The 19,734-nt window shown below is 42.7% G+C and overlaps 1 protein-coding gene across 2 annotated transcripts in view; it reads left to right on the top strand.

Moving 5' to 3' along the window:
- CCNB2 (cyclin B2) overlaps positions 1 to 19,689 on the top strand; it is a 51,158-nt gene extending 31,469 nt beyond the window's left edge. For both annotated transcript variants that reach the window (XM_029575200.1, XM_029575199.1), the window contains exons 5-9: positions 616 to 774; positions 1,220 to 1,456; positions 2,763 to 2,903; positions 3,334 to 3,444; positions 19,403 to 19,689. In XM_029575200.1, coding sequence (XP_029431060.1) covers positions 616 to 774; positions 1,220 to 1,456; positions 2,763 to 2,903; positions 3,334 to 3,444; positions 19,403 to 19,507 — 753 coding nt within the window. In that variant the 3' untranslated portion in view covers positions 19,508 to 19,689. The remainder of the gene's footprint in view (positions 1 to 615; positions 775 to 1,219; positions 1,457 to 2,762; positions 2,904 to 3,333; positions 3,445 to 19,402) is intronic.
- Positions 19,690 to 19,734: the final 45 nt, after the last annotated feature.

The raw sequence follows: 19,734 nt of genomic DNA, 5'->3' as shown, positions 1-19,734 counted from the left end.
AGCAGTGCTTGTCTCGCTGGGGTGAGGGGTGGGGGGGCCCCTGGTGTCGAGCAGTGGGTGCTCGACACCTGCTGATGCTTCACAACATACCGGTTGAGAACCACTGCCTTAGACTATGGTGAAATGACTTTTGTGTCTTTAATGTTTGAGTGACAACTTACAATGATATTTATGATATATAATGTAAATTGTGGAACTATTTTTTAAAAGTGAAAAAATAGAACATTTTGTATTAAACAACTTTATTGAAACTTTGACATTTAAGTTACTGGAGTTAGGATAAATATGAGAATGTTTATAAGAGATGTTAATTGATATGATTCCCACAGTTGTGCTATTTAAGTATTTTGGGAATTTTGATTTTCCCTCTAGTATTACCAAAATGGGTGCAATTCTGGTTATCGCATCTCAGAGGATATAGCTGCACTGGAGAGTGCAGAGAAAGGTGACCAAAAGGGGCATGGAACAGCTGCCCTATGAGGAAAGGCTACAGAAGTTAGGGCTGTTCAGTATCAGTGCTTAGATCACAACCTACTATTGCTTATCTAATGTTTGGGTACTTTTTTTTTTTTTTAAAAGGTAATACAATAAATTTAAGCATTCACTTGGTTGTAGGCTCAGCAGAGAGTGTATCCCAAATATCTTGAAGGAAGAGGGATCAATGAACGTATGCGAACTATACTGGTGGACTGGCTAGTGCAGGTCCATTCTAGGTTCCTGCTTCTCCAGGAGACACTCTACATGGGTATTGCAGTCTTGGACCGTTTCTTGCAAGTAAGTGTTCTGTGCATCAAAGGTGGGTCTCTTGTACATTGTCACTGGAGCACCAGGCTGGCCTAGTCAAGTCTTCCTAGTTTGTAGGCTGTGATGGAAAGATGAACTCTCTCCTTGGCTATGGAATCTTCAGAGCTGAACCAAGCCTTCATATTGAGCAAGGATCTGATCCCTAACTGTCCAACTCTCCAAATGGTAAGATTCTGTATGCTTCACTTCCCTTAACTATATAATTTTTTTGCTTGAATTTCAGTGACTATTTGATTATAAAGCCTTGTATTTAACATGAGATTGTATATCAGATGCAAATGTTCAAGAACAGCTCAAGAGTTCTTGCATCTTTCTAAACTGAAGCCAGCCCACCCCACCCCCTCCAGTGTCTCTTTAAATCTGCAGTGTTGTGATATGAGAGTTCTAACATTCAGTGTTTTGTCTCCTAACTTAGGTCCAGCCAGTTGGTCGCAAGAAGCTTCAGCTGGCTGGTGTTACAGCACTGTTGATAGCATCAAAATATGAAGAAATGTATGCCCCTGAAATTGGAGACTTTGTTTATATCACTGATCATGCATACTCCAAGGATCAGATCAAGGAGATGGAAATGATGATTTTGAGAGCGCTCAACTTTGATCTAGGACGACCTTTGCCACTTCACTTCTTAAGACGTGCATCAAAAGCATGCAATGTGTGTGCCAATCTGAGCAAGTTTTACTAAGTCTACCAGAAAATGCAGCTTTTTAAGATTGGATCAGTTCTGATTGGACTCATTCTGATCAAGTTTTTTGTTAAGAATGAGAACTTCATTTGTGATGCACAATTGCTGTCTATCTTGGCTTACTTCTACTCATGGAGTATGAACCTCCATGTTACAGGCTATTAACTATTAGCAATTAGCCAGACTGCTATAGGCAAAACTGCACCACTTTCAGGGGACTGGGGTCAGGGTAGACTTACCAATAAGCAGAGTAGGCAAGTAACTGGATAGCCACCCTGCTTATGACTTAAGAGATCTTAGAATGGGGTGGGGGAACAGTGTAAATTTTGAGTGGGATAATGGTCATGGTCTTACAGAATTTGGCTATTTCTTTTAAACCAGAGGATATAAAGCTAATTGTCTCAACTAAGTAAGCTTAACATCTTCTGGTTGTGGATGGGAACTTAATGTCTTGACCCTAGATGCAGAATACTGTCACAGAATTGAAGGACTTTCCTGCTCTTACTAAACTTCAGGTCACAAGTTTAAAGAACTACTTATCTTGTCAAACCTGTCCAGAAAGTAGTAGCAGATGTTGCTAAAACTACAGTGTTTGTGGGGTGTTTTTTTGGTGGACATCACTTGGTACATGAGCTGGCACAATAGTAACCTAGTCAGTATCTATCTTCAGCAGGTGCAGTATTTGAAGAGTTCCCAATTGACCCTCCTTGGGAGGTCCTGCCAAAGCCCAAGGGGTTAGGAACTCCTTAAGAGTTGAAAACCTCCTCTCAAAGCTGTGGGCCTATTGATTCTACTCTACTCACCCAGAGCTGGTGTTTGGACTGGATGATGATAGGAGCAATTTTTGATCTGAATTTTCTTTCCTCAAATCCTGCCATACTATTCCAGAATCCTCCCATATCTGTTTAGGCTGGCAAAAATACAGAAATTACAGCAGATTTGTTTGGGAGCAGGACCTGCTCTTTCCTAAGAGGGATCCCATTTCTAATGGAAGCTTACTCACTTGTTCATTTAATCAACTTGACAAGTATACTGTCAAGATTACTGCTGCACCAGCTCATGTATTGTCATACTTGGTTTTATCTCTACCTGCTGGCAGAGAGACACTTCATTTTTGGAGTAGTATGGTAGTGTAAATTAATCTTACTTGAATCCTATCTGCCTTGATCTACTGTTGCTTTCCCAGTGTAGCTTCTCTTATGGTCAGGTTGCTTGACTTTAATAATCTGATTTGTAACGCTGACCCTAGTTTAATTGTACAACATTTGATTTTCAGGCAGATGTTAAACAGCACACACTAGCAAAATACCTGATGGAGCTGACCCTTGTGGACTATGACATGGTTCATTTTCTTCCTTCAGAAATAGCAGCTGCTGCCTTGTGTTTATCTCAAAAGATTCTGGGGCAAGGCACATGGGTGAGTTTGCCTGGTTTGGTATGCTGGGAGCCATCTTAAGCTTGCATCATCTAGCTAATGTATGTACCACCCATTGTCTAAAAACTGGTTGCATTTTGATGTGACTAACTTTTCTACAGTACAGCTTTCCCCTCTCAAATCTCTAACTAGGTGGTTCTTCCTGTTTTATATGGGAATGCTTGTCTGCTAATGTAGTCTGAGCTAGAGTAACTGGTTTTGACCATTGTATAAATCTTTAGAACACAAATTAAATCTCAATGTATTAAATTGACTGGCTTTCTCAGGGAAAATGCTACTGGGAATCCAAATGGCATAAGCTTGATCAAAGCTTTCTTAACTACAGGATGTAAGCTTGAATGGCATTCTACCAGAGACTAATTTTAGCTATGAGTGATATATCTGTATTTGACAACCTGCAATTTCATTTCAGGATTTGACTCAGCAGTACTATACTGGCTATACAGAGGATGGTCTGATGCTTATCATGAAACACATGGCCAAAAATGTAGTTAAAGTCAATGAGAACACAACAAAATATGTTGTAAGTATCTTCCCCCCCCCCCCCCCTTCCTTAGTCCTCAATGAAGACTCCATCAAAAGGAAAAGCTGCTAGCAGTAGGGATATGCAGAACAGTTTTGGTTTGGGATCCATATTAGGATTTAATGGAAAACGAATGAAATTAAACTATTGAAGTACTTAATCTGTGCTCTAGAAGAGGAGGAAGAACAGTGTAGGTTTGAGGATGCCAGCCCAGCACTAGTGTCATGAATAGTTGGTATGATGAGGAACAAGTGGCATTAGCACCCTAAGGAACCATGAAGGGGGAATGAAGCAGAAAATCCCACGGTAGAGATAAATGAACCAAGAATCAGAATAGTATCAAGACCCCCCCTCCCCCCCCCCCCCCCCCCCCAAAAGCATGGGAGAGGTGCAGAGCAGAAGTCTTCAAAGTGTAAGAGCTGGAGTGTGGCAGAAAAGTGAAGAACCCCAAGGTAGAAAATCTGCATATGGCAGCAAGGCTGAGCAGCACAAGGATCCACAGGTGTAGGTTGAGGGATGTAGCATGGAAGATGCCGGCATTGGAGCATACAACCATAAAGGGGGATGCCTCTTGTTGAAGTATGGTTGGCTGCACTTGGCTGATCCTCCAGTCCAGTAGGATATTTGTGTCAGTAAACCATGCAGGTAGGTACCCAAGTGTGCATCAGAACAGTGAGTGGTAATGAAATTGCTTACAGTTCATGGAGCAGTGCTTCAAGTGTGCAAAAGAATGGATAGCTGGCAAGAAGGTGAGTACAATAGACAAATAGTATCAAAATTCTGAGACTAGTTTCAGTACATTTACAAAGTAATGTATGGCTAGGCCATAACAATGTGCAGTACTGTAGGGGAAGGATACCTGGCAAGAACCTAAAACACAGCTGGAATAATAGGAAAAACACCCTTGGGTACAAAGACCTGCCTTGAAAGGTAGTGGTGGTAGGAGCAGAGCAAGGCAATGAGAAGGGTATCTGTATAATGCCCCAAAAGGTGTCTGTTAATTCATGCACAGAGCAGGTAGCGTGAGTAAGCACCGTAATGTGGTAAGAATAGCTTGGCACAGCAGAAATGGTCTGTTAATTTAAAAAAAAAATAAAAAATTGGAAAGGTAGGAGTGGAAAATGAGCATGCAGCTGTAACACCCCCAGCACTGTTGTCATTTTTTTTTTAGGTCCATGTAGCATTCCTAAGGCCTGCAACGTTTATTGGAAATTAAGAACCATGAGCCTTGCTGAGACTGTTTGGATATGGTTGTAGGATGACAGGTCCCAGGGGTTCTGGTTGGAGCAAAGCAGAATAAATCAGGAATGAATGCATATGGTGGAGCATGGGATACTGCAGCTGGAAGTGACAGTCACAGTGATTATGGTTAGATTAGGGCAGGGGTGGCCAACATTTCACACATTGAGAGCCGCAAAGCCACTATGTTTATCACAAGAGGGAATGGGAAAGCTCCACCCTCACATACCCAAAAGCGTTGCTCCCAAACACACCCACATACTCCTACTCTCTCTTCCTCAGAGGCGTGCACGCATACTATTCTGCTGCTCGTGTTCACTCAGTGAGTGCCCCTTGCCCTAGTACTACTGAATTATGTGAAGTCTTTGCTTGCTGGCAGCCCTCACCAGCCCCCTCCCTTATCCATTCCCACTTCTTCCTGGCAACATTCTCTCTCCAAGAGACTTGATGGTGCCACAGCCAATGGACCTGCAAAACACCGGGTGGCCAAGCTTGCATTAGCAGAATAGACATATTTATATAAATAAACATGCAGGCAAAAACTGAACTGGAGGCCATTACAAGCCAGACCCTGTTCCCTGTACGTACCAGGATCAGTCCAGACTGCTGGGTTATGTCTCCCTTCCAGCAGATGGAGCCAGAGAAAAGCATCCCCTATATAGTAACAAAGAGTACATATTTCAAAATAGCTGAATAGAACATCAAATTAAACATTTAAATAAAAATTCCCAAACCCCAAGAACACAAGCTATGCCATACTAAGTCAGACCAGGGGTCCAAGCCCAGCATCCTACCTCAAACAGTGGCCAATCTAAATTACAAGTACCTTGCAAGTACCCGTCTGTTAAATAGATCTAATCTATTATTGCTTGTTAGCAGTTATGGATTTTTTTCTCTCTGAACTTATCTAAACCTTTTTTAAATCCAGTTATACTAACAGCCATAACCACTTCCTCTGGCAATGAATTCCAAAGCTTAACTATGCACTGAGTGAGAATTTTCTTTCTTTTTTGTTTTTAAATGAGCTACTTCATGGAATGCCTCTAGTCCTATTATGTGAATAAATAACATTTACATTAACCTGTTCGGGTCCTTTCATGATGTTAAAACAAACTCATCAAATACCCAATAAGTAAAACTAATAAGGATTAACCTTTTGCCAGGTGTGGAAATTGGGTCTTGATTTCCAGTTACCCTGAGATTGTGTTGGTGGGAAGGGGCAGGTACACAATCCTTTCTCTTACACATGTACGTTATGTTTGTTCCTGCATGTACTTTCTCATGCACATTGAATCACTTACTTACTCTGATACATGTTCACTACTCAGTGGAAGCACTGAGAGCAGAGGATCACCTTGCTGGTGGCTGAAAGGAATCAGTAAGTTTTTGCTTGGAATATTGTCTTTTTTTTTAAGTATTTGGGATTATTATTTAGTGTGTTTGTGCTTTTAATAGGCAGCGAATAAACAGAAGTTAGTGTTTGTATATTAATCAAAGTAGCCAGAAGCTAGAAATAAGCTACGAGCAGTGAATACCTAAGTAAAAAGGTTGAAAAGTTGTTACTCACCTTGGAAAAGTGTTTAGTGTGATTTCATTTGATTAGGTACCAACATTTGTTAATCAAGAGAGCAGTGAGTCACTCTAACAGCAGTCCAGCAGCAAGAGGGGGGCTTCCCAGTCTTCTGCATAGAGTCACATGTATGATTTTTTTACCCGCTGGTGAGAAGTTGTGCATGGGATGCAAAGAGCTCCTGGCTCTCAGAACGAGTCCAATGTCTGGAGGATCTGAGGCAGACAAAGGTATACAGATGAGACCTTCAGGGACATAGCCAAGTTCCAACTTCAGATCGGCAGCCCTGGTGCTGCCTTGGAGGAAGGTCTCATGCTTGGAGAACATCAACCTGGTGCAGCAGGAAATGATCCTGTAGCAAAGACCTGCTCTCCAGGTGATGCATTGTCCTTTCGCACTGAGGATATCTCCCCAAGGCCTACTGCCCAGGAGGGAAGGGTTAGGTCGGCCATCATAGTTGGTGATTTGATTATTAGGAATCCTCATGCCCACCAGCTGGGTGGCTGGTGGGCATGAGGATCGTCTGGTAACATGCCTACCTGGTGCAAAGGTGGCAGACCTCATGCGTCACCTAGATTTTAGACAGTGCTGGGGAGGAGCTGGCTGTTGTGGTACATGTGGGCACCAATGACAGGAAAATGTGGGAGGGAGGTTCTGGAAGCCAAATTTAGGCTCTTGGGTAGAAAGCTTAAATCCAGAACTTCTAGGGTAGCATTCTCTGAAATGCTCCCTGTTCCACCCGCAGGTCCCCAGAGGCAGGCAGAGCTCTGGAGTCTCAATGCGTGGATCAGACTATGGTGCAAGGAAGAGGGATGTACAGGTTTTTGTTAGGAACTGGGGAACCTTTTGGGGAAGGAGGAGTCTCTTCTGAAGGACTGGGCTCCACCCTAACCAGAGTGGAACTAGACTGCTGGCGCTAACCTCTAAAAAGGAGAGCAGCTCTTAAACTAGAACAAAGGGGAAAGCAGACAGTCCCTCAGCAGCACATGGTTCAGAGAGAGGTATCTTCAAAGGATACAAATGATGCATTAGAATTAGGGCATCCTGATGGTGAGGTTCCAATAATACGAGAGGTAGTCGGTGCCAACTTATCCCTATCAATTAAAAAGCAGAATGAAAATACAAACAAAAACAAATTTGAAATGTTTGTATGCTAATGTCAGAAGTCTAAAGTAAGATGGGAGAATTAGAATGTATAGCATGTCGGAGACATGGTGGAAGGAGGACAACCAATGGGACAGTGCTAGACCGGGGTACAAATTATATCCAATGACAGAGGAGCACCCGGGAGGTGGTGTGGCACTTTATGTCCAGGATGGCATAGAGTCCAACAGGATAAACATCCTGCATTATTTATTTTATTTATTTATTTACGGATTTTTTTATATACCGGGGCACGTAAGAAACATCACCTCGGTTTACATTCAAACATTAATTCAGCATATTGCTTTACATTAAAACGGAAAGAATACAAATCCATGTAAAAAACTTTGTATAATAGGAATAAATATCAGAGTATGAGTGTCTGTGGGATTAAACTAGAACGCAAAGCAAGGACTCAGTTCAATAATAGTAGGCTTTTTTGAATAGCCAGGTTTTTAAGTTTTGTTTAAATTTTTTGTAGCAATATTCCTGTCGTAATTCTGATGGCATGGGTGTTCCATAGTCTGGATCCAGCAATGATGAAAGAACGTTCTTTTGTAGTGGACAGATTAGTCAGGTTGGGTGCAGGGGTCTTCAGTTTAGCTAAATGCTGGAATCTGGTTGGGCAGATTGATGTTTTGAATTGAAGGTGATTAGAGAACCAGTTCATATCTCTGTTGTGGGTGGCTTTATGAATCAGCGTCAAGGATTTATATAATATTCTGGATGCCACGGGTAGCCAGTGTAATGATTGAAGCGCTGGAGTGATGTGCTCATGGCGTCTTGTGTCAGTGATGATGCGGGCAGCTGCGTTTTGTAAAATTTGCAAGGGTTGAATTGTAGTTTTAGGAAGCCCAAGTAGCAAAGCATTGCAGTAATCAATCTTTGATAATATAGTCGCCTATATTATGCATGAGACTAAATGCACAATTGAGCCTTTATGGGTAGAAATACTTGTGTCAGGGAAGACTATAGTGATAGGAGTATACTACCGTCCACCTGGTCAAGATGGTGAGATGGACAGTGAAATGCTAAGAGAAATTAGGGAAGCTAACCAAATTGGTAGTGTGGTAATAATGGGAGACTTCAATTACCCAAATATTGACTGGGTAAATGTATCATCGGGACACGCCAGAGAGTTCTGGATGGAATAAATGATAGCTTTATGGAGCAATTGGTTCAGGAACTGACGAGAGAGGGAGCAATTTTAGATCTAATTCTCAGTGGAGCACAGGATTTGGTGAGAGGTAAGTGGTGGGGCTGCTTGGCAATAGTGATCATATGATCAAATTTGAATTAATGACTGGAAGGGGGACAGTAAGCAAATCCATGGGTCTCGTGCTAAACTTTCAAAAGGGAAACTTTGATAAAATTGAAAAAAAACCCCAAAGGAACAACTACAAAGGTAAAAAGTATGCAAGAGGCGTGGTTTTTGTTTAAAAAAAAAATAAAATCTAGAAGCACAGTCCAGATGTATTCCACACATTAAAAGTGGAAATAAGGCAAAACAATTACAGGCATGGTTAAAAGGGGAGGTGAAAGAAGCTATTTTAGCCAAAAGATCTTAATTAAATTGGAAGAAGGATCCAACAGAAGAAAATAGGATAATGCATACATGTTGGCAAGCTAAATGTAAGAGATAAGACAAGTTAAGAGATTTGAAAAGACGTTGGCCATAGAGGCAAAAACGCACAGTAAAAAACGTTTTTAAATATATCCGAAGCAGAGAGCCTGTGAGGGAGTCAGTTGGACCGTTAGATGATCGATGGGTTAAAGGGGCACTTAGAGAAGATAAGGCCATCACGGAAAGATTAAATGATGACTTTGCTTCAGGGTTTACTGAAGAGGATGTTGTGGAGGTACCCATTCTGGAGAAGGTTTTCATTGGTAATGATTCAGATGGACTGAACCAAATCCTGGTGAACCTAGAAGATGTGGTAGGCCTGATTGACAAACTGAATAGTAAATCACCTGGACCTGATGGTATACACCCCAGGGTTCTGAATGAACTAAAAAATGAAATTTCAGACCTATTAGTAAAAATTTGTAACCTATCATTAAAATCATCCATTGTACCTGAAGATTGGAGGATAGCTAATGTAATCCCGATATTTAAAAAGGGCTCCAGGGGCGATCTGGGAAACTACAGACCAGTTAGCCTGACTTCAGTGAGAGGCAAAATAATGGAAAGTGTTCTAAACATCAAAATCACAGAACATATAGAAAGACATGGTTTAATGGAACAGTCAGCATGGCTTTACCCAAGGCAAGTCTTGCCTCACAAATCTGCTTCACTTTTTTGAAAGAGTTAATAAACATGTGGATAAAGGTGAACCTGTAGGATTTTCAGAAGGCATTTGACAAAGTTCCTCATGAGAGGCTTCTAGGAAAAGTAAAAAGCCATGGGATAGGTGGTGTCCTTTCATGGATTACAAACTGGCTAAAAGACAGGAAACAGAGTAGGATTAAATGGACAGTTTTCTCAGTGGAAGGGAGTGGGCAGTGGAGTACCTCAGGGATCTGTATTGGGACCCTTACTTTTCAATATTTTTATAAATGATCTGGAAAGCAATACGAGTGAGGTAATCAAATTTGCAGATACAAAATTGTTCAGAGTAGTTAAATCACAAGCAGATTGTGATAAATTGCAGGAAGACCTTGTGAGACTGGAAAATTGGGCATCGAAATGGCAGACGAAATTTAATGTGGATAAGTGCAAGGTGATGCATATAGGGAAAAATGACCCATGCTATAGTTAAACAATGTTAGATTTCATATTGGGGTAGATTTTAAAAAGCATTTACTTGAGCAAAACTGGTTTTTGCTCGAGTAAATACACTTTACTCAAGTAAGTGGGCTTTTCAAAATTGCTACAATATATGCCATTGAATTGTCCATAGGATTTACTCAAGTAAGTGCACTTTACTCGAGTAAATAGCTTTTGAAAATTGCTACGATAGTATGTCACATTTACATGCGTAACTCCTTTGAAAATGACCCCCATTAGGTGCTACCACCCAAGAAAGATCTAGGCGTCATAGTGGATAACACATTGAAATCAGTTCATTGTGCTGCAGCAGTCAAAGCAAACAATGTTGGAATTAGGGAATGGTGAATAAAACGGAAAATGTCATGCCTCTATCGCTCCATGGTGAGCCCGCACCTTGAATACTGTGTACAATTCTGGTCGCCTCATCTCCGATATAATTGCAATGGAAAAGATACAGAGAAGGGTGACCAAAATAAGGGTATTGGAACAGCTCCCCTATGAGGAAAGACTAAAGAGGTTAGGACTTTTCAGCTTGGAGAAGAGACGGCTGAGGGGGGGATATGATAGAGGTGTTTAAAATCATGAGAGGTCTAGAATGGGTAGATGTGAATCGGTTATTTACTCTTTCATATAATAGACTAGGGGACACTCCATGAAGTTAGCATGGGGCACATTTAAAACTAATCAGAGAAAGTTCTTTTTCACTCAATGCACAATTAAACTCTAGAATCTGTTGCCAGAAGATGCAGTTAGTATAGCTGTGTTTAAAAAAGGATTGGATAAGTTCTTGGAGGAGAAGTCCATTACCTGCTATTAATTCAGTTGACTTAGAAAATAGCCACTGCAATAGACTTAGTTTTTGGGTACTTGCTAGGTTCTTATGGCCTGGATTGGCCACTGTTTGAAACAGGATGCTGGGCTTGATGGACCCTTGGTCTGACCCAGTATGGCATGTTCTTATGTTACTCTTAGACTCACTTTCTTTCACATGTGCACACTTTTCTTCCTCTGTAATGCACAAGCAATAGCCACCTGTTTTTTTTCTTTGTTTTTTTATTACATTGGATTTCTTCCCCCCCAAAAGACCACCAGGTAGGGTCCCGTAATAGGTCTTAGTGGGCTGTTGAGGCTCCAGGAAGAGATGTATGTCTTATGCTGTGGTCAAGCGTGAGGGGCCCAGAGATAGGACAGCAGTGGTTTGGCAGCTGCTAGATGTGTCCTGGCTGCCTCCCACATGTAGAGCACAAGTGAAGGGAAGCCTTTCCCAGCTTACTGCCTTCTTTTGGGGTGGTGGAATTGGGGGCAGCACTTCAGGTTCGGTTGAAGCTCTGACATGCTTTGGGGTGGAGGGGGTCCTGTACATGGCAAACCTCAGTGGCTGGGATTTCCCTGCAGGAAGGGCAGGTCTGACCCAGGAAGGGAAGCAACAGACATCTCTTTGGCTATTTACCACATCTGGCTTGTGAATGCAGGGATGCTGTCCCTGTATGCACTGATTCCCCCCCCCCCCCCCACCCCCCTCACAGTAGCCAGCTCACTGGCAGGAGTTAAGTGTACAAGCTGGCTTCAGTGAAGGGGAAGGATTGCTACATGCAGGGTTCAGACAAATCTCCCATGCATTTGTCAGTGAGTGAGTAGGACTTGAGACAGAAGGTGCATGGTCTGGTGGAAAGAGCTGCATGTGGCTCGAGATACTGCTTGGCCACCCCTGGAATATGGTATGCCATAGATGTGTCAGGCAACGGTGGTTAGGGTTGGAGTAAGACAGACTAAGTTATTCTTCAGTTTGGTGTTTTGGAGAAGAGGCAGAGGATCTGTCATGCTCCAGTGGTGTCTTGTATAAAGCCACTCTTTCCTAACTTGTAGCCAGATGGACTCAGGACCAATGGGTATTGTGCTCTTCTGCTAGCAGATGGGAGACTGAATCAGATTTCAAAGCAGATGTCATCCTAGATATACCCCTGCAGTGAGCTTAGTTCTTCAGTATCTGTCTCCTAGCAGATGCAGACACTATCTCACACACTAGAATAGTGCTAAGAATTACAGAAGAAACAATTTACCTTAAGGAAGATCGAGCCCCACTCTCCTGCGGTGATACCTAAGGGTCCCTCCAAGTCGAATTCCTGAGGTTGATCTCGCATATCCCTCAGAGGTGTGCCTTGATCCAGTAGCGGATTCCTGGCGTGGACTTCACCTCTCAGTGCGGATGAAAGGCAGCGGGTGCAGAAAAGAGCGCGGTAGTGAAGGTAATTCCCTCTCTCCCCGCAGCTGGAGACCGTCCAACACATGATTGAAAAGCGCAGAGACCAGGTAAGAGAATATTTAAATTCAGATCTCCAGTCTCCAGTGCTTGGATTGCTGTTCTGAATCAATCCCTGGCAAGGTTAGAAGGGAGCCAGCTGCCTGCCTGCTTCTCCAGCTATTTGGGATGAAGCATGCCGGGGAAGTCAGTGGAGTCATGCCTCACAGGCTGCATTTGGGGAAATGGAGTCTGCCTGCCATCTTCCAAGCACCACTGCAGTCTCACAAGGATGTATCAAACCCCTGAGGATGTATGAACTACAGGATAGTAGAAAGACTAGGGGGCACTCCATGAAGTTAGCATGGGGCACATTTAAAACTAATCGGAGAGGCAGGGGAGAGCTTTTCAAGATGGCGTTCTGACTAGACGCGTTGAAAGAAGCTCCATACCTCCGCTACTGATTTCCTCGTTTAACTTCATTTCTTGCTTTCAAATGCCTCATACGAAGCGAAAGGCACGGGTTAGAGGTGTAGAAGCGACATCTACACCTCTTCAAACAACTCAACCCCATATCGGAACTTTTTTCTCCGCGATACCACAGTCAATCCCGGGAGACCAGGTCGCTGGAGAGCTTTCCTTGGAGCAGGAAGGCTTCTCCCTGACCGAGACATCGCTGAGTCCCGGTTCGCCGACGAGACCCGCGCCACCAGCTCATATGGAAGAAAGAGAGGAAAGCAAGATGGCCGCTGAACCGACCGAGGTAATCGGTGAGGGAGCAGCGGGGAGATCGGGGAAACCCGAGATGAAGGAAGGACTTACCATCCAAGAGCCTCAGAGAAAGGTAAGGTCCCAGGAGGCTGAGAAAGCCGCGGGACAAAACCCCTCTGAAAGGCTGGGATCCGTAGAACTGGAGGAAAACGCTAGTCTTGCCACGGGTGGAGGAGGGACAGTGAGGTTGCAGGAGGCACCGAAACTGTTAAAGTTGAAAAAACCTCCAGAAGAAATATCATTAACAATGATTTGGGGAGCACTACAATCGCTGGAAAAAGCCATATTGGGGCTTACTAAAGAAGTAATTGAAGTAAAACATCAGGTGAACTTAAATGCATCTGAAATTGACCTACAGAAATAAAATGGAGAGTCGAATGACTGAAATTGAAAAAGTCCATTCTGCTGTGGTTTTGACTCATAATGAGGTGAATAGAAGATTAGAGAAGCTTGAGAACAATATTCGTGTTCATAACCTGCGCTTCCTAAATTTTCCTGTGATTAAAAATGTTAAACCACTGGATTTATTTAAATTCTATGTTGCCCAAGTTTTAAAAATTCCAGAGGAATTAAAACCAGTGGTAACAAGAGCGTATTACTTATACCCCAAAGAAGGAAGTGAAGCAGGTCATGACGAGCAAGTGTTACCTGACTTGTCTACAATATTGGATTCGTCACAAGATCTAGCGATTGCTTTGAGAAGACCCCTTTTGGTTACTTTTGCCCTGTTAATGGATAGGAATAATATATTTAAAAATTACTTTAGAAATAGTCATGTATTATTTTTTGGTCAAAGAATATGGTGCTACCCCGACCTTGTTAAACAAACTCAATTAAGAAGGAAGCAATTCCTAAATATGAGAGAGGAGGTAGTAAAACTTGGAGCTAAGTTCAAACTTTGCTTTCCATGTAAATGTTGCATGCAATATCAACAACAAATGTATGTATTTATGGAACCTTTGCAGTTGAGGTCCTTTCTCAACTCACATATTCCCCCTCAACAACCCCTAGGAGGTGATAGCAATGTATAAGACGGTTTTTCAGAATGTCATATTTGCTTGAATATTTTTTTTCCCGTTGGATGCTCCTAAATTGCATGCTCTCCCAGTATTTCCTTTATTATTTTAGGGACATAAATGTTTAAATTTCAGTTGAAATTGTTTAACTTTTGGTTTAAGATTGTATGATATTTCTTGGTTTATGTCCTTAACAAATTACAATGCAAGAGTTTCTTGTAATAATGTTTAAAATGCATAAATAAAAAATTAAAAAAAAAAAAAAAAAAAAACTAATCGGAGAAAGTTCTTTTTTACTCAACGCACAATTAAACTCTGGAATTTGTTGCCAGAAGATGTGGTTAGTGCAGTTAGTATAGCTGTGTTTAAAAAGATTGGAGAAGTCCATGACCTGCTATTAAGTTCACTTAGAGAATAGCCACTGCCATTAGCAATGGTAACATGGAATATCCTGTTTTTGGGTACTTGCCAGGTTCTTCTGGCCTGGATTGGCCACTGTTGGAAACAGGATGCTGGGCTTGATGGACCCTTGGTCTGACCCAGTATGGCATTTTCTTATGTTCTTATGACAGTGTAAGGTTGCTGCTGAATGTGCTGCCAGACCCCTGTGCTGTTGATGTTTGGGTATGCTAGTGAAAAGCTGTTACTGGTTATGCAGCTAGACCCCCATAGTGTCGAGTCCCAGTATTGTTGGGGGACATAGAAGGAAGCAGGAAGAGTAAAGCCCCAGTGGTATTGATGTCTCTGGAGGTAGCAGGGTGTGACAAGCCCCAGTTTTCTGAATGGGGATAAGTTGGGGTCTGACCAAGCCTGCTACCTCCTAACAGAGCAAAGCAGGCAGATTGTTAGTGCATGTTGGCCCCTGTACTGTCTCTTTTGGAGACATGGCAGGAGAAAGGAGTGTGGCTCAACTGGTGGTGATGGTCACAGCATTCAGTTGCAGTTCGCTATTGGCTGCTGAATATAGGCCCCTTTGAGGCAGAGCAGCCAGCTACAGGCCCTTCAAGTACATTTATTCATCTTTTCACTCATGGCAAATCTGAAAAGCCAAGCAAAGGCAGACTAATTTTAAGGAACACTAGCATCTCCATCAGGTTTGGTGACAGCCTGGAGTGATGTGGGCTTATCTTCTGTCATAGAAAACACTTTCACTGTTGGTGGACTTGAGAGCGCTGAGTCACTGTTGCTAGGTCTGGCTATATGCTGGACTTGTGGGACCAATATGACAGCACATCTGTGTCATGTCCTTGATGGTCTCTGCAACATAGCATGTTACTGAGATTTGAGCTTGTTTCCTTTGCTGGTATCGGACATGTTTGTCTTCCCAGCTGCTTTTGCAATTGCAGTGGACAGAAGTGTGGATTGTCTGTTTTTAATGTGTTGGAGGGAGTGCTAGGTGGTAACGACAGGGTGCTGCTGTGACTTGCACTACTGGCTGACCTGGTCAATGACGTTTCCTCCTGTGCTACATCTCTCCTATGCCCAACCGGTGCTCTAGCTTAAACTTTCTCTGTCAGTATACTCTTCGTATGTCATTGTTGGCCTGAAGTGAGTCTCCTTTTCACAGGTGGCTCACAATGTAGCAAGCATGTATATGGAGTCTGTGGTTAGTCCTAGTCTCACCTGCTTTTACAAATACACCAAACCTCACACCTCATTCCCTCTTGTAGAAAGCCCACTACCTTTTCTAACAGAATGTTTACTATAGACATGACATCTATGCCTCCCAGCTCCTCTGTGGCATTCTTAAAGAGCTTCAGGATTTTCACAAGCTCTCATGTCTGACTAATCGTGATGCCCTAGGGGAGCCTGCACGCTCCACTAGACTCTGCCACATTGTGTAGGTTGAATTCTGACAAGTACTCTCAATTCCTCCTGCTTTTCATAGAGAAGGTCCCCTGCCTTCACACTTCAGTGGAAGTGTCCAGCTATTTTGCTACACTTCTCTAGTAAGCCATGCAGCTACACATGCTGTAGGTCCCTGGACCCCAGCCCCAGGGCCTCCTTCATTGCTAGGTGCAGGGTATGAGCAAAATGTAGTACACCCTGATATCACCTCATATACTGTCTTTCCCATATTAGACCCATTGTCAGTGACAAAGAACTCTACGTAAGACTTCTGTTTCTCTGATCCAATTGCCAACTCTCCCGTATTTCTAATAGCTTCTGAACCAGAGGTGCGTGCACCAAAGCCCACCTGCCTCCTGTTGCTTTGCCCGTTCTGTAGTGTGACATCAGAGGAAGGAGTGAGGCATTTGTGGATGTCCAGGTTTCACTTGTGAAATGTGCACTCCATCTTCAGCAGCAGCACCTGCAGATGGCAATGCTTATACAAACTAGGCATGACCTTCCTGATGAAAGGGGTCCTGAAGGACACTCTACTTAGGTGCTAAGAGCTGCAGCAAATGCCTGAGACACACATTCTCCATACCCTGCAGGAGCTGATCATCTCACCAATAGTCCTAGTTACCACTTTAGATGCTGCCTACCGCTTTTCCTGTGACCATGTGACTGACCACCCCACTTCCTCCATTGTGGGCTGTTGCTGCCTAGGTATGGCTGAGGACTATCTATGCTAGTCTGCCCCTTGACTGGTAGAAGGAGCCAAAGTCTTGGAAGCAGCTTGAGGAATACTCGTCCGTGTTTGTGTTTTTTTTTTTTTTTTCAAAACACTAGTATCCTCTGTCTTGCAGAAGGGGCCCCCTGACTACTGCCACTACCATCCCCAGGTGCATACTGAAGGGGATGTGGCCCAGTTGCTTCCCTTGGCAGAAGTCATTTGTGCAATAGTTACAATGCACAAAGGCATTGGCTACAGATCACCCTTCTTGTGATCCCTTGCCTCTGTCTGCATCCTTGGGGGTGAATGCTGTTGCTGGCACTAAAATGGTGGTGGAGACAGATGGAGCCTGAGGAACTTGGGCAGAGGACTTGCACATTCTTCTCAGTGAAGCAGAAGCTAGCACAGTACTGACTAAACCTCATAATACTGGGTCTTCATCTGATGCCTATCCCATCTCTGCTTCAGGATATTATTTGAAGGGAGACTCTTCAAGCTCTGATTCAGAAGAAGTGGATGACAAAACTGCTTTTATGGCCTCTGCACTGACTGCCCTGCTAATGCTTTAGGTTTTAACACTTGTACTTCTGCTTCTAAAGGCATTGGTAGTTGTACGCTGGGGCTGCTGCTACTTGTGCATTCCCTTTCTATCTCCTTTGACATAAGATCTGTCTGGCACTGAGACTGGCATATCCTCCCCAAACTTCAATTTTTTTGCAGCTTTGACATGCCTGCCTCTCCTGATATTTTGGAGTTGAAAAAATCCTCTTGGTTGGGGATCCACTGACTTGCTAACAACTGCAGGCTTCCTATGTCCTCTAGTGTCTCTGCCTGACAAAGGGATTTAATCTTTCATTTCTTTAAGTGAACTGGATGTCACACTAGTGCAACTACAGTGATCCCTCTGTGCAACATTGAACACACAGAATACACTATAGTTAGAATTTTAGTATTTTGCTCTGTTGCCTAGTGCATCACATGTATGCACACATTGAGAAAAAGCAAAGAATGGTATAATGTGAGTACAGAATTCTACACTAGTAATAAAATGCAGTAACAAATCCATAAAGTGGCTGGCACACTGTTCTGTGTGGAGGCACTGACTCTTCTACATGTAGACAGTTAAAAATTGGGTACTGTGGTTTAGCTAGTAGCACTGGTTCACATAACAGGTTTAAAATTCAATAATCACTCCAAACACAGCCACTGCCAGGCAGCAGCAGCCTGTCTTCCCCCCCCCCCCCCCCCAGGGGAGAAGGGGATGAAATGAAAAACATGCCAATTATCTCACTCTTACTGATCTAGAGAGAGGTTAGTCTTTTCAAAGTGACAGTAGCTAAATGGATTAGAAAAGACAAAATGTACCTAATGTTGAACAAAAGCACTGAAACAGAAGTCACACACAAATGCAAGCTGTAATTGCCTGGGAATACTATAAGAATAAACAGAGCAGTGATTCGTTGACATAAAAGAAGGGAATGTAGCAAACATTTTTGTCAGTCTGGTTTCCTTGCTAAATCCTGTTTTTTTTTCTATGACTTTAAATGTCATAGATGATGGGGCTGGTTGCTATGGAAACTCCCATATGAGCTTCCCAGTCTCAGGCTCTTATCTTGCCAATGTTTTTCAATGGGAAACAAATGACATCTCATCTGTACTTTAACTCATTTTTTGGGACAAACAAATTGCACACTTGTTGCGGATTGGCCATGTGTGTTAAACAAATGCCCATCCCTAGCTAACAGTAGCCATGCTGTCTGAGTTTCTGTATATCACTTGAGAGATTATGAACTTTAACTGCACTGCTTTTGCAACAGAAAAAGCACAGACTTAAGGTTTTAGTTCTAAAGCATGTGAAATGGGGCACAACTCCTTAGAATGGGAAAACTCCAGGAGTCACATGAGGCATGAACATCTGCCATTTATGTTCAATTTAATAGGGTGATACCTCATAAGCAGTAACTTTCCTGTAGGAGTGAAGCTTTCAATTTCTTATTTCAAAAAGTGAGTGATCCCTCTGTTATCCCAGGTGAACAATACCCATTTGCTCCTTCTCCACAGACTGGTAACCATATTGAAAATCCAACTTGGGTGAACTCAAGGCTGGTACCATTATGTTGTACAGGAAAACCTGGTTGACTGGCAGCCATCTTGAAAATCCAGAGCTGCAGGGCATGATTGACATGGGATTGCTCCTGCCCCTGGGGTGGGAACTGGGAGGGGGAGGTCAGAGGGAGCTTTGCATTTTTAAGTAGGTTTGGTGGCCAGGAAGGACAGACCTGGTGGGGTGGTTTTAGTGGTGGCTCTTTATTTAAAAAAAAAAAAAAATGTGTTTGAAAACAAAATAGGAAAGGTAACGTAACACTACTTCATGTCTAAAATGACATATCCCTATTTTCCTACTCATTGGAGCAATTGTACTATAGCCTTTCTACTGAAACTAGTATGAGGCAGCATAAACTGGCTACTGTTCCATACACCAACACAAGTTCATTGGTAGCTCAGCAATGAAGTCATTCTCAAAAGAGCAGCAAGTTAAATACCACTCTGAATTAGCTGGAGTAATTGTGTGCAGGTTTGTGTTTTCAAGCACCAGTGCATTGCATAATGTTATGGTCTAAATGCTAAAATATGGTCCTTCATATTTCAGGCTGTGAAGAACAAATATGCCAGCAACAAACTAATGACTATCAGTACAGCTCCTCAGCTGAAGGCACAGCTAATTAAGGACCTTGCTGCTTCTTTACAAGTATAGTACCATGAGGGTAAAATCCTATCGATGCACTTTTTTAGTTTTAAAATATGCCTGTAATGGCAGAATTGCTGCTTTTTGTAAATAGTCTGTCATTGGGCTAGCCTTTTTAGCTTGCCTCTGTATAGCTTTTCAGACATTCTGTAAGGGTTTTTGTAAATCTGACAATAAAGAACTTTTTTTTTACAAAAAAAAATCTCTTGCCTTAATTTTGGATCAAAATGCTGGTC

The sequence above is a fragment of the Rhinatrema bivittatum genome, chromosome 13 (genome assembly GCF_901001135.1).
Source record: "Rhinatrema bivittatum chromosome 13, aRhiBiv1.1, whole genome shotgun sequence".
Lineage (NCBI taxonomy): Eukaryota > Metazoa > Chordata > Amphibia > Gymnophiona > Rhinatrematidae > Rhinatrema > Rhinatrema bivittatum.
Note: the sequence above shows the minus strand (reverse complement) of the source record. Positions and strands in the feature narration are given on the sequence as shown.